General features: G+C 34.6%; 1 protein-coding gene across 1 annotated transcript in view; it reads right to left on the bottom strand.

The window, feature by feature from the left end:
* The window catches only part of LOC128213996 (uncharacterized), a 40,052-nt gene extending 34,916 nt beyond the window's left edge, over positions 1-5,136 (bottom strand). The window contains exons 1-5 of the mRNA XM_052920149.1: positions 4,997-5,136; positions 2,367-2,414; positions 1,999-2,064; positions 1,422-1,581; positions 971-1,055 (exon numbers count right to left, since the gene is read on the bottom strand). Coding sequence (XP_052776109.1) covers positions 971-1,055; positions 1,422-1,581; positions 1,999-2,064; positions 2,367-2,414; positions 4,997-5,029 — 392 coding nt within the window. The 5' untranslated portion in view covers positions 5,030-5,136. The remainder of the gene's footprint in view (positions 1-970; positions 1,056-1,421; positions 1,582-1,998; positions 2,065-2,366; positions 2,415-4,996) is intronic.
* Positions 5,137-14,475: the final 9,339 nt, after the last annotated feature.

The following is a 14,475-nucleotide window of genomic DNA, read 5'->3' as shown; positions in this document are numbered from 1 at the left end:
AACAACGAACAACCGGAAAACAACGAACAACCGGACAACAACGAACAACCGTACAGCAACGAACAACCGGACAACAACGAACAACCGGAAAACAACGAACAACCGCACAGTAACGAACAACCGGAAAACAACGAATAACCGTACAGCAACAAACAACCGTACAGCAACGAACAACCGGAAAACAACGAATAACCGTACAGCAACGAACAACCGTACAGCAACGAACAACCGGAAAACAACGAATAACCGTACAGCAACAAACAACCGTACAGCAACGAACAACCGGAAAACAACGAATAACCGTACAGCAACGAACAACCGGACAACAACGAACAACCGGAAAACAACGAACAACCGGACAACAACGAACAACCGTACAGCAACGAACAACCGGACAACAACGAACAACCGGAAAACAACGAACAACCGCACAGTAACGAACAACCGGAAAACAACGAACAACCGCACAGCAACGAACAACCATACAGCAACGAACAACCGGACAATAACGAACAGCTGGACAAACTTATCAACGCACTTATCGTACGATCACTTTTTGAAATTGATATTTCTGAGTAGTTTTTATATATTTATCGAAACTAAAAGCTTTACTTGTCAGTTTTGACAGAGTGTATTTGATTCTGAACGCAACACTTTCAGCCTATTTTGTGACTTTCACTAAATATGAAACTGAATTTCTTGACCTTACGATATCTGCTAGCACACTTGTTGACAAGATGGTCTTGAACATAGTCAGACATGAGAACTGATTCACGAGAGTGCGTGTATGTACTGATGAAATACTGGCTGAAAAACGTTTCTTCCTCGATGGCCTTCGCAGAGTGTCATTACAAATAACCGGTAAACCTCGTTTCCGCAAAAAACACCTACGCTCGGGTGGGATGAACCTATCTTACGCTCTCGGACATGAGTGATACTTCTAATCTACCCTGCTCCACTACAGACTTACCTCCATGGACATTGCGGGGCGGTGCCTGTAGAAGGACATGACTGCTTTAACCAATCAGGGACCTCTGGATGTTCGGATGTTGAAGCTTTTTAGACGAGAAACCAGAATATAAAAGGATAAATGCGATAAAAAAAAAGGCGGATTTCTTGAGACATTTGATAAAATGCAATAAACTTCATTTTGATGAGTCCTTTTTACACGCAAAAATGAATGACAGAAGTGTTTCTCAAAAAGGAATGCTCAATGAGAGGACAATATTTCAAAACCTTTGATAGGTAGGTAGTAAAAATAAAAAAAATAGTATGCATGATCACAAATCATTATTTTTATTACAGCTAAATACTCTTAACATAGAACGAATAGCGCGGACAATCATTCCGAGTGGTATGTGTGAGTCTACAAATGCTAGCAGTGCATCATGATTAATACAAGTTACTATAGTACATCTTACAAAAGGACGGAGTAGTGTCGGTGGGTGTGGCCGTTGATTCCGTTCCCCCTGCCTGCTCCCCTCGGGACCCCTCAACGTTGCTGTCTTCAGCCCCGGACTTCCCGCCCAGTGTCACACCAAGTACAATCGCTACCACAACAACTATTAGTAGCACAGCGGCCTAAAATGTAGTTCATTGATATGGTAATGTATGTTATATGTAAGTATAGTATGAAATTAGTGATTTATGGTTGTTCAACAATACTGCACAACATGGCGGTAATCCCACTTTCAGCTCTTTGGGTGTAGTATGTTGTGTTTGTACGTTTGTATCTCCCCTTCAGTTTCACTCGGGCCATTACCCTGTGTCACTAAACGGGGTTTATATTTAAGCGTTGACAACTGGGCTTGTCCCTTCATTTTTGCCCTTGTGTGTTCCCTTTGTTTTGTTACTTTGCGTTTAGCACCGCTCTCTTTTGTAACGCTATTCCACAGTTTGAAAACTTTATTATGGATTGCAGAAAAAACAATATTTGTAATCATTTGTGTCAAACATTGAAATAATTATACTTATACAAACATACTTGAAGACACTTACGCCACCAAAATAAAGATATCTCGCCCGAGGCTTCTTAAATCCTTTACTCTCCGTCTCCGAAAATAGCTAAAATTAAAAAGATCTCTATAGATTATTTACATCATACTAGTAGATGGGAGGTATTTCATAAGATAATCGGTTTAAAATGCGTACAATGGCAGTTGCAGGGACGGTAACTCTAATATCAACTAAGGTTCGGGTTGATGTGTGTCATTCGACACGCGAATAATCACATAACGACCAGTCGCTCTATTAGACTTTTATCGTGACTTTGACATTGACCAATGCTGACAATGTTGCAGTTTGGCTGGGACATAGTAAATCCGAGTAACATTTGTGCAGCTAACTTTGACAGTAACATTACTTACATAGCTGGAGGACCCGTCATAAGTCTTGTTTTCATAAGTCTGTGAGTTCTGGAACATAAAAGGGTCATTAAAATAATAATAATAATAATAATAATAATAATAATAATAATAATAATAATAATAATCATCACATCGTCGTCGTCGTCGTCGTCGTCATCATCATCATCATCATCATCATCCATTCCTTTCAATTCGAGTAAAGACCAGTTCACAAACTTATACAATCATTCATATCATTTGTTTCTTCTATCATTCATACCCACTAACATTCTAAACTTTCTTCTCTTTTCCCAATCAACATCGAAACCGAGACAATTTCTCTTTTTACGCATTTTATTATAACCATATTAAAGTTAAGATATTTACAAAAATAATGATATTTCACATTTTCGGCAATTTCATTTTCAGTTTGATAATCTTTTGATACAACTGTAAACACTTTTTAGAAAAGGAGAGGGGTAATAATAATAGCTTTCAGCTATCTCCTGAATATTTACGACGATATGTGTATAATATGCGTTGTTCCAAACCGTCGTGAAAAAAATTATGTTTGAACTGAAACGCATTGAGAAAGAGCAATGACCAGTTCAAAATATAATTACATTTTGGTGTATAATAGTTGAATTAGAATATACGTGCGGGTTTTAATTTGTTGTCAAGAATAAGTTAATGTTTCTTTTAGCTTTTTAATTGTTTTAAAACATTTTGAGACACAGAACGTTGATATTTAAATTGAGGGTTAGTTACAATGGTCGTTGAGCTTGGATTTGCTTGTGCAAAAAGAAAACACGCAGACCTAAAATGAATGAGTCTACTGCATTCCATGGTTGATATCAATATTACATTCAGGGCTGCATGGCAAATAAACAAATTTGACCCATTAATGCCTATAGATTACATTGCAAATATTGCACGAGTTGCGTTTTTTGGAACAAATGTAAATGCTGATTAATTGCAGGTATAGCGTAAAATTCTTCCATGTTGCCAATGTATTTTAGTGCGTATACCAAAAACACTGTCGCGATAAGAAGTCTCAATAAACAAGGTTTTTTATTGTATCTTAGAGTTTACTTTGATGACATGCCAATTGTCAGAGGATGCATTTGCTAAAAAAAAACACCATACAAGGAGTTGAAACGGTGGGCTTTTAAATATCTTGCATTAAATTGAATGACCGTCATTATCATTTTGGTGATAATGTTGAGTCAAAAATGCACTTGTTGTTATAGACTTTACCATACTATAATAATGCCATTTTTAGAAAAGGCGAATACGGCTGATCCATTCATTAAAAACATGTCCGATAATTTTAAACTGTCTTTAATACTATCAAATGATGATTTGTTGACAAGAATTTGTGCCCAAACATTCAACATTATTCTTAATAATAGCATGTTTTATTTATGTAAGTAACGCATTGCAACCTTATATAGTCTGCTATTTTACGTTAAAGCAGCACTCTCACAGATTTACGGTTTTGACAACTTTTTATTTTTGTCTTAGAATGAGCCAATCATTGCGTAAATATCTGCAAACCAGTGATATAAGACTGGTGAAAAAATATCAGATCGCAGGTTTTTTTTATATTTCCGTTTGAGAGTTAATGTTTTATGGCTAAAAGCGTTACTGACGGTTTAGAAAAATGCATAAAACATCAATTTTTGAAATATGAAAATCTGCGATCTGATTTTTTATCAGCAGTCTTATATCATTGGTGTCCATGCATTTTGGCAAAAATTGGCTCGTTCCAAGACAAAAAATAAATAATAACAGTTGTGAAAACGTTCAATATGTGAGAGTGCAGCTTTAAACTAAAAAATGAGTAGTAATCCATCTCTGGTCTGATCGCGGTGTAAATCGATCTTTCACTTCCATTTCTTAATTATGTATTGGCGTTATTTTCAGTATTCTAATTCTTTATTTACCAGGATTAGAATTCGTTTCTAGTTTCTAAGTGTGTAAGTATAAGAACGTAATTCATGTATGCATATCATTAGTTTGTTGAAATAGAGTTGTGTTGCAACTTAAGTCTCCTATAATTAATACATTACGAGTTATATATTGTATTGATGAGACTTTAATAAACTTTCAGACTTTACACGTTATTGTATGGCTAACTGAATAGGGAAAAGGCACTGGACTTAAAACAACAAAATTAGAAAACATAGCATAGAAGCAAGCAGCATTAATATAGCATATATAACATATGTTGGTGCTATACTTATGGTTTACTGTATAACTTCATACGGTCATTGTATAGTTATAAACCATTCAATGGTTGTTTACTCAAAATGGATTGCATAGCTTTTTTTTTACTAAACTTGTAGTTAAATGCCTTTTTAAGAAAAATTGTGTTTTAAAAGTACAACATATATTTACGAAGATCTTAAATACAATAAAATCGATTATTCTACAACTTAAACTCAAAATAATTTCGTACAGGACATAACTTTGTAAATGGCTTCATTCGATTTAAACCCTAAACCCCATGAACAGCTGTAACACGTGTGTATACAAACCAAGAAACGTAATATTGAAATGACGTCAGATATGGTACATGCGCAAATGTATACGATAGCAATTAAAACAAAGCGCAAATAGTTGTATGAACGTTTGTACTATATATTTACCAGTGACTCCAGATTAAATGTCCCAGAATTCATTGCAACACTTAATATGTTAATTCGGATCACATTTATTATATCTAACGTAATTTCACTCCGTGTTATAATTGTAAACCATCTCGAGTGTATTTACATATGTGAAGAAATATAAGCGCACGTTCTTCTTAAAAGTAAACTTATCAACGGATACGTTCGGATGATTCTACCTTAAACTTAACTTATTATTATGAGTGTTTGACACGTAGGACATTGAAGGAGTGGGATAAAATTGTAATCAACAACCATTCAGGATGCTGTTTACTGTATGCATAATCTGCAGCTAATCACCATATTATGTTGACTTAAAATATAAAGGAAATGCTTTAACAAACGATATTCTTTTGGAATCCATCATGTTGTCTTTAATGCCTATTTGACCTGGGCATCAAATATCACATGGATATCCCGAGTTTTTATCCTTTCTTATCATGGTGCAGATTAAAAGAAGAATTAATTGCTCTAATTATAAGCCCTGAATGTCCCATTCAATGGCTCAACCCTAACCACGTTTTGTAGGTATTTTTATTTTCTCTTATCGTATTATAATGTATAGAACAACTCGCTTAATATCTACGTTTTATCAATATTGTACTGGCAAAAGCAACATCAGACAAGATTTTGACAATTTAGATCTAAAAATGACAATTGAAAGAACTTTACTTATATACGAGAGGGGGCAATATGATCACATTGACCAATTCACCGGATAATTATTGGTAATCGTTTTCTTATAATTATATATATATAAACTCGCTTTTTATCCGTTTTGTCAATATTTTGATAATTAAAAAAACAAAATGATAAAGTGAACTGCTTTCTAGCGGATCCAGGGGGAGATAAAAACTGTGTAATCGTCCAATTTCACTTTTTATTTCAATATAGGGGGAAAAGGTAATAAAATACACCATTTTTCGAACTAGAAATTGTAATAACCCAAGTTTACCCCCCCCCCCCCCCCTCCTGAAGCTAATTAAATACGTTGAAATAATAATATCTTGATGTTTTTCTTCTTTAGTAAAGAAGCAACACATACCGAGTTCTCCATTGTATTCCTAATATGCGTTCACTATTCAGAAGCAATGGCCATCATAATTCAATAAACAGCGGTGCATAACACGTTCTATCTTTGTAATGGTCATGGATACCATTAGACAAGTATTTAAAGTCATATGGCATTATTGTGCTGTCAAGATGCAAGTACGACTTAACTAAAGGTTCTTATCATGAAGTCCTACTGAAGGACGCAGAATGGTAGGCACAAGATGACCAAATAAACACTTCACGTGGCTCATATATAATATACTTAGTAGTCATAAACTAAATGTGCGAAAGATTTGACGAATGCATTATCCCGCATTGGTTGAAGCTGGTTTGTTTTATCATGCACATAATACCGAACAACTGCAATGTTTTGTTATTAAGCTGAATTATCTATTTAAAAAGAAACATAATAAAAGGTTAAACAACTTAAAATGTGTCATGCTTTTCCAGCCTATGCATTGAAAAACTCATGTTTTTTAATTAGATGTCATGTCGTGCACAAAGTTTGTAAACACGCCACGTGCTTATTGCAAGGTGGTCAGATCGAGGCTCTTTCCAAAGTACGTATACACCCAAGTACTGATGATCATGGCGTGCGTTGTTTACAGCGCGAAATTATATCGTGTCTAGGGAAAAATCGTCAAGATAAAATGCATTTTGAGTTCTTTACAAAAAAAATATCATACAAACAGTGTGGTTTTGTATGTGTTGTGGAAATTGGAAAACACTTGTAGTCTGCACGCTTATGCGTCAGCGGAATTTAGCCAGTTAGAAAACAAAATGTTATCCACCTATAGTCTACTCATTGATATAATAAATACCAACGTTTACAACCAGATATCAATAAATGTATGACATATTTAACCATAATGGGTTTCATACAGATAAGATGGCGAGCAGTAATAAATAAGCATAAGGGTATTTTTTATTTCACGAGTGACATCCAAGAGTGCTTATGTTCTTTATTTAAATCTTAAATATGATTGTTTTGTCTTATTTTAAGTTTTTCGTGCTATCGTCCACCGAACAAAAATATTGTGACCTTATAAATCCAGGACTGAATTGAAACCAAAGTTGTTAGATATGATTTTGCATATCAGTTTGTTAATATGGCATTAAGTTGAAGTAAATATTGCACATCGCATCATCCATGCTCCTATGCTATAAGTATGTTAACATTGCACAGATGAGTATCTGTCCCTTTCTATGGTTTTCTAACTTCACTCTTCTGACTTCTTCAGATATCATGTACGAAATGACAGTGAACCTCCGCCCTTTTCCTCCTAGGACGCTTTCATGAATGACGTCAATAAATATTGTAACGAGTATTCTGTAAAATTAATTATGTAGCTCTTCGTTGACATTAATATAATATTGTATGACAGAACATCGCAAACCCTTATTTATGTTCAACGGGCGTTTGATTATTAAGTGATTACATTTCGCCACATTCGGCGTAAATCGGTATGTGATCTAACATTAGATCGGTGCCATCGTCGGATACCCACGTTCAGACCCAATCTGTAACTCTCCATTCTTCGCCGAATTGAGTTTCAAAGTTTATTCTGAGTGACGGAGTGGGTTTGTCGTGGGTATCTGACGGTGGATTTGTACAACAGAAGGCTACTGATGCCTTCCCGGCTCTCTTAGGATCCACTGAATGTCCCATAGTCGTATGACTTCCAATAATCCTCCAATAATCCTTGAAAATCCAATACTCCTAGGATACACAATAATCCCTGAATGTCCAGAACTGGAATACCTAATACTCCTGGAATGTCCAATACTCATGCGATACCCAATACTGCTGGAATGTCCAATATTCCTGTGATACACAATAATCCAGAAATATATAATACTTATGAATTACCTAATACTCCTGGAATGTCCAATACTCATGCGATACCCAATACTGCTGGAATGTCCAATATTCCTGTGATACACAATAATCCAGGAATATACAATACTCATGAAATACCTAATACTCCTGGAATGTCCAATATTCCTGTGATACACAATCATCCAGGAATATCCGATTCTCATGGAATACACAATAATCCAGGAATATCCAATACCCATGCGATACCCAATACTGCTGGAATGTCCAATATTCCTGTGATACACAATCACCCAGGAATATCCGATTCTCATGGAATACCAAATACCCCTTGAATATCGAATACAGGAATATCCATTAATTCTGGAATATCCAATACTCATGGATTACCTAATACTCCTGGAATGTCCAATACTTGAATATACAATACCCATGGATTACCTAATACCCCTGGAATGTCCAATACTTGAATATTCAATACTCATGAAATAGCTAATACTCCTGGAATGTCCAATACCGGATTATCCAATAATCCTTAAATTCCCAATAATATTGCAATACCCAATACTCCTTGACATCCTTAAATACCCAATAGTCATTGAATGTCCTGGAATATCCAATAATTTCGGAATTTTCAAAATACTGGAAAATCCACTAATCCTAGTATGCCTTGTTACATACATATATATATCAGCTTTATTCATATATCTATATAATATACTAGTAAACTAGAATTCCGCTAATGCGATATGACGCCTGTCGGAACCGCACATCATTTTCGTACAACATTTGATTTGGTACTAATAAGTATAATATTATTCGAACAATAGCAAATGCGGACGCTTTTTAATTCAGTACATTTTTACAATAAAAGCTAAAACTTTAAATCAATGGAATTTGAAAAGTTAAGCTCTATAAAAAGAAAACCATTTCAAACACTTAAACAGTCGTTATGCCTTCGATAGGTCATTCGCGCGAACCAAACATTCCTTATCGAATCATGGTTTTGATTCTACAGCGTTCACTGAAATTTGCCAAGTGAATTTGGTGAAGTGTTGACAGTTGAATGGGCCGTAACTTTGGAATAATAAAACAATCTGCTTGTTTAAAAAAACAAATCTAGACGATTGTTTTTTTGTAATCAAAAACAGATTTCAGATTTCTATAGTAACTAATTGTCTCAGTCAGTTCCAAGACATGGGGAAAATAGAAAAAGGTACGGTAAGGCATAGAACGCTTGAAACAGAAACAGCGGGACATACAAAAACAGTACCTACTGTTTCTGAAACTGTCAACTGAATAAAACGCCTTTAACGTGCGATACCGTATCTTAAAGTCATGTCAAGAGTAGACTTGTTCAAGTGATGTCCTTTATGCTTAATGTATTTCGAAAGCCGTGTTTTAAATGCGACAGACTTCCGGTTTTATTGAGTTAATTCGTCTACCGAACTGTATTTTGTTTGCTGCTGTAACATTAAAATGAAGATTGATCCTCAACTAGGGACACCTGATCTAGACACTGACTCAATGTTTACAAATGTTATGTCATGGAAATTAAAATAGATAGATTCAACACCAGACTGGACAACTGTAGTATTTTATATAAATAGTTTATCAAATTTCGGTGTAACCTCTATATCAAACGTGCATTTGAAAAATTGGCAATGTTTTAATCTCCAGCTGCTATAAAATAACTGTTGATGTATTATTTTGAGGCCTAGTGACATTTGGCCTTTTAATGATTGCTGTGACAAAACCTATTTAAGGAATGAATTGCGGGCTTGATGTCACTATCGGGGTATGAACGCAATTGGGCTGGTCAAAGTGTGTGGAGTCCGAAGGACTCCAAGCGTACTTTGACCAGCCCAATTGCGTTCATATCCCCGATAATGACATCAACTCTGTAATTCATTACTTATATTTACTAATAGTTCATTATTTCATTCAATAATTGTTAAGAAATACTTCATTTCATTTAAGAAAACCTTTCAGTGACCCTTTCTTACCCATTCTGTAAATAGAACGACCCGACTGTAACCGGAAGCATATTCTCAAATGACGTCACAATAACGCGGGAAAAGATCAACCACTCGAAATCAATTTTTAACGTAAAATTTAAACACTTATGGCAAAAATACATTTAAAATTAAAAGAATTAAAACTTTCTAAAATGTTGATTTATAGTTTACGGGACATGCTGACACAATACAAACAATAACAAAATCATTATTTTTCATGTATATTGTTATGCGATTAATTGCGGTCCCAACATATCCGAAGATGTTGCGTTCATCGAAAAAGCAGTTCATTTAAGGAATGGAAGTTGATGTGTAAACATTACTCAATTAGCCTGTCCATCTCTGTTTTGTGTCAGCATTACTCTAGCACTCACATATAATGTTAATTAAGGTGGTAAGGCAGATAAGCTTTTGTCCTTCGATTCTACTGGCTAATTCATCTTGTAGGATTGTTTCGGGTTTTTTACATGGCAAATATCAGCAGCTTGTATTTTGAAGACAGTGTCCTTGCCTGAGAGCCTGCTGTGGATGTAGTCGAGGTCATACACATTCCGCTCTTGCTTTCGTGGCTTTATTTTAATCCGGTTACGCATCTCGATACATGCAATGTCCCCCATTTATTCAACTATTGTTAAATTCCATCTGGGAAACAGACTTCAAATCAGTCAGATTGCTGTTTACTGAAATCCAAGATATCTACGACACCTGGTAGAAGTCTCCAACAGCCAGAATAGATATGTTGCCTAAAACAATGTTAGGTTTCAAGGTCATTTTATTTGTTGCAGCATATAGTGGATCATCCTCGGCACCCCGGCGTATCATAATCTATATGATATGCACCTCGAGGATGATAGTGGATCTTTAGCAATTTTGTAGTGATCATTGATATTTTATCTACTATTAACAATAAAAGATCTTGCAGTCTGACACGTAGTGTGTTTGCAGAAATTCTGCAAGTCGTTGACAGTGGTTGATGGAGCATGTTTCATATGAAATTTGACCTATAAGTGTGACCTTGTTCTTGAACCGAGCTGCACATCGTCCGAATATAGTGAACATTTGTGGCAAGTTATTTAAAAATATTTCCAGCGGTTCAGGATATATGGAGCAGACACGATTTGTAACGGATAAACAGACGGACGGACAACTGGAGCAAAAACAATGCCTCTCCGTTTATGGAGGAAGACATAACGAGATATTATTCCCATTACCATTGTGGTCCCGTTTTGTAAGAATTGAGTATGAGAGGACAGTTTAAGTGATGATTTGGGTTCAGTGTTGGCAATGTAAGTGTTATTACTGACCAAAGTGAATAATGTGATCTTGCTGTTGATCAAACTTGTGTATGAAGCAGGTCCTTAAATAATGTAACAAATTGTAGTAAAGATTGGATAAACAATGCGCAAGTAAGAGAGCAGTCAACATGAATTTGGTCCAATTATGACAATTCAAGAACTCCAGAGTGGATATTGCTATCTGGCTGTTGATCGAAATCAGTCGAGATATGATGTCCATAAACAAATTGTTACTAAGTTTGCTACAAAATGGATTAGAAATTCTCAAATTTGAGGTGACAAAGCAAATATGGTCAGTTTTTGACAATTCAAGGGCCAATTGTCTTGAGTTCTTAGTGCGATCTAGCTTTTGATCGATCTCAGTCAAGATATTGTGCCAATAAATATTGTGACCAACTGTGGTAAAGATTGGATTACAAATGGAAAAGTAAGAGAGCAGAAATGCAAGTGTAACGCCACGCCTGTTTGCCATGTCACGCAAGTTACATTCAAAATAGTGTAAACAAAATTAAGTGTCCTATTTTTAGCCTGGAAACTACCCATATTTGCAAATCTCTTAGATTCATGAACATGTGCAAGTGTTTCAAGCTCTTTCAGGCATGCATTCTGACATGGGGTCTCATTCATAAAACCAAGCAAAATATTCACGATGCACGGCTGATGACAGCCAAATAACAGATTTACCTGCACTCTTTGTGTGCAGGTGGGCTAATAATAATAAAAGTAAAAAAAAACACACTATGAAGTACTGTTTTACACGTAACACGTGTTCCAGTCAGATGGGGATGTTTTTCTGTGTTTAGCTTACAATGTTCCAAGTGGCAGCAGTAGGGAGTTATTTAATGACTTAAATATATTTGATTTAATTACAAATGACATGCATAATATTGAAAATGATATTGAAAACTGTGATTTCTTTGTTTCTGGGGACTTCAATGGGAGGGTTAGCGACAGACCAGACTTTGTGGGGGATGAATATCTTCACCTGATGGACCTACTGCCGGATGATTATTTGCCGGATGACATTTTATCTAGAAAAAAACAGGACAAAATTGTTAATGAGCATGGAAGATGTTTACTTGATTTTTGTAAAGCCACTGGTTTGAGAACTTTGAATGGAAGGACAGATTTGGACAAGGATTTAGGAAAATTTACATGCATTAATTCACAAGGCAGTAGTAGTATAGATTTTTTTATGTGTAAAAGTGATCATTTTAATATTGTTAAAAAGTTCTATGTTAATGAACCAAATATTTTGTCAGATCATTGTGTGGTTAACTTTGTTCTCACATCTTGTTTTAAAAGTAATGGTGACAAAGCATGTGAAGAAGTCTTAGTTAACAATTATTTTAAGTATGCATGGAAACCAGAGAGAAAAGAAATGTTTGTTAATACTTTAAATAGTGATAATGTGACACAGAAGCTTTTAACCTTTTGTGAAAATACAAATACAGCAGAATATACTTGTGATGTTGACAGTTGTCTCTCAGATATATGTAATATTGTTGATGATATTTGTGTACCTTTATATAAAAAAGAGGCTAGAAGCTTGCAAAATAAAGTATCAAGTCAAAATGTTAATAAATGTTTCTTTGATGTTGAATGTAAAGATAAAAAATCATTTTTTTCATAGATATTTGAATACTTATAGAAATGTCCAAAATACAGAAAATAGAAAAGCTATGGTCCAAGCTAGAAGCGATTACAAAAATACTGTCAGAAAGAAGAAATTTATATATGATAGTAACCAGACAAAAAAGTTAGAATGTGCTAAGTTGTCAAATGCTAAAGCCTATTGGAGATTGTTAAAAGGAAAAGTTAGTAAGCTGTTCTCTTCAAAATTGTCACCCAATGATTTTTTGGCATATTTTCAAGCTATTGAGGAGATTGTTAATGCTTGTAAGAAGGTGAACTGTGGTAAGTCAGCTGGACCAGACTTAGTGCTAAATGAATTTTTGAAATATGGTATTGAGACTGAACAGTTTTTGTCATGTTTAAGTACTCTTTTTAATAAATTATTTGATATGAATTACTTTCCAGAAAAGTGGTCTGAAGGATAGTTCCGTTGCATAAAAAGGGTGATGTAGAAAATGTAAATAATTATAGAGGCATTACTTTGTTAAGTACACTTGGGAAATTGCTCACAAAAATAATAAATGATAGATTAAGTTCTTGGGCTGAAACATATCATGTATATATAGAGGCACAATCTGGATTTAGAAAGCAGATGGGAACTATAGACAATATATTTGTGTTACATGGTATCATTGAGCATTTGTTAAACAATAAGAGAAAATTATTTGCAGCCTTTATTGATTTTACCAAGGCGTTTGATTATATAGTGAGGGATAACATGTGGTTTAAACTTATAAAGCTGAATATATATATATAATATAAAGTGATGACTTTTTGTGTGCTCGGTGTTAGGCAGGGCAAATCATTATCACCATTTTTATTTTGTATGTATCTAAATGATATAGAAGAACACTTTATGCTTCATGGTTTTGAAGGGGTTGATTTAGATATGTTAAAAATGTTCCTGTTGCTATATGCTGATGATATTGTTATTCTATCAGAATCTGAAAGTGGGTTACAAAATGGATTAGTACTGCTAGAAGATTATTGTAACAGGTGGAAACTTAGTGTAAATATAAATAAAACAAAGGTGATGATATTTAAAAAAGGTGGCAATGTTAGAAGAAATATTAAATTTATGTACAAAGGACAAGAACTAGAGATTTAAAAAAAGTTTACTTATCTAGGCATTGTATTTACACCTAGTGGTTCATTCAGTACAACGTTTGAAACCTTGTCAGGACAAGCTATGAAGGCGTTATATAAGCTTAATTCAGATCTTACTAAGTTTCCTGGTATATCAATAAGCCACTATTTGTCATTATTTGATAAACTTATATACCAAGTGTTGAATTATGGCTGTGAAGTCTGGGGGTTAAAAGATAGTGTAAAGATAAAACGAGTTCATTTGAAGTTTTGTAAAGAGATTCTAGGTGTAAGAACTCAAACACAGAACAATTTTGTTTATGGAGAACTTGGAAGAACACCATTAGTCACTAAAAGAGTTGTAAGCGTTATAAAGTACTGGTTAAAAAGTTTGCATTGTGATGATATCAAATATGTAAGAGCAGTTTATAAAATATTGTATAGAGACTTAGAGAGACTGCCTAATTGTAAATCATGGGCAAAGAGCGTTAGAGATATTTTACAAACATAAGGATTTAATGAAGTTTGGTTATT

Source organism: Mya arenaria, chromosome 13 (assembly GCF_026914265.1).
Source record: "Mya arenaria isolate MELC-2E11 chromosome 13, ASM2691426v1".
Lineage (NCBI taxonomy): Eukaryota > Metazoa > Mollusca > Bivalvia > Myida > Myidae > Mya > Mya arenaria.
Note: the sequence above shows the minus strand (reverse complement) of the source record. Positions and strands in the feature narration are given on the sequence as shown.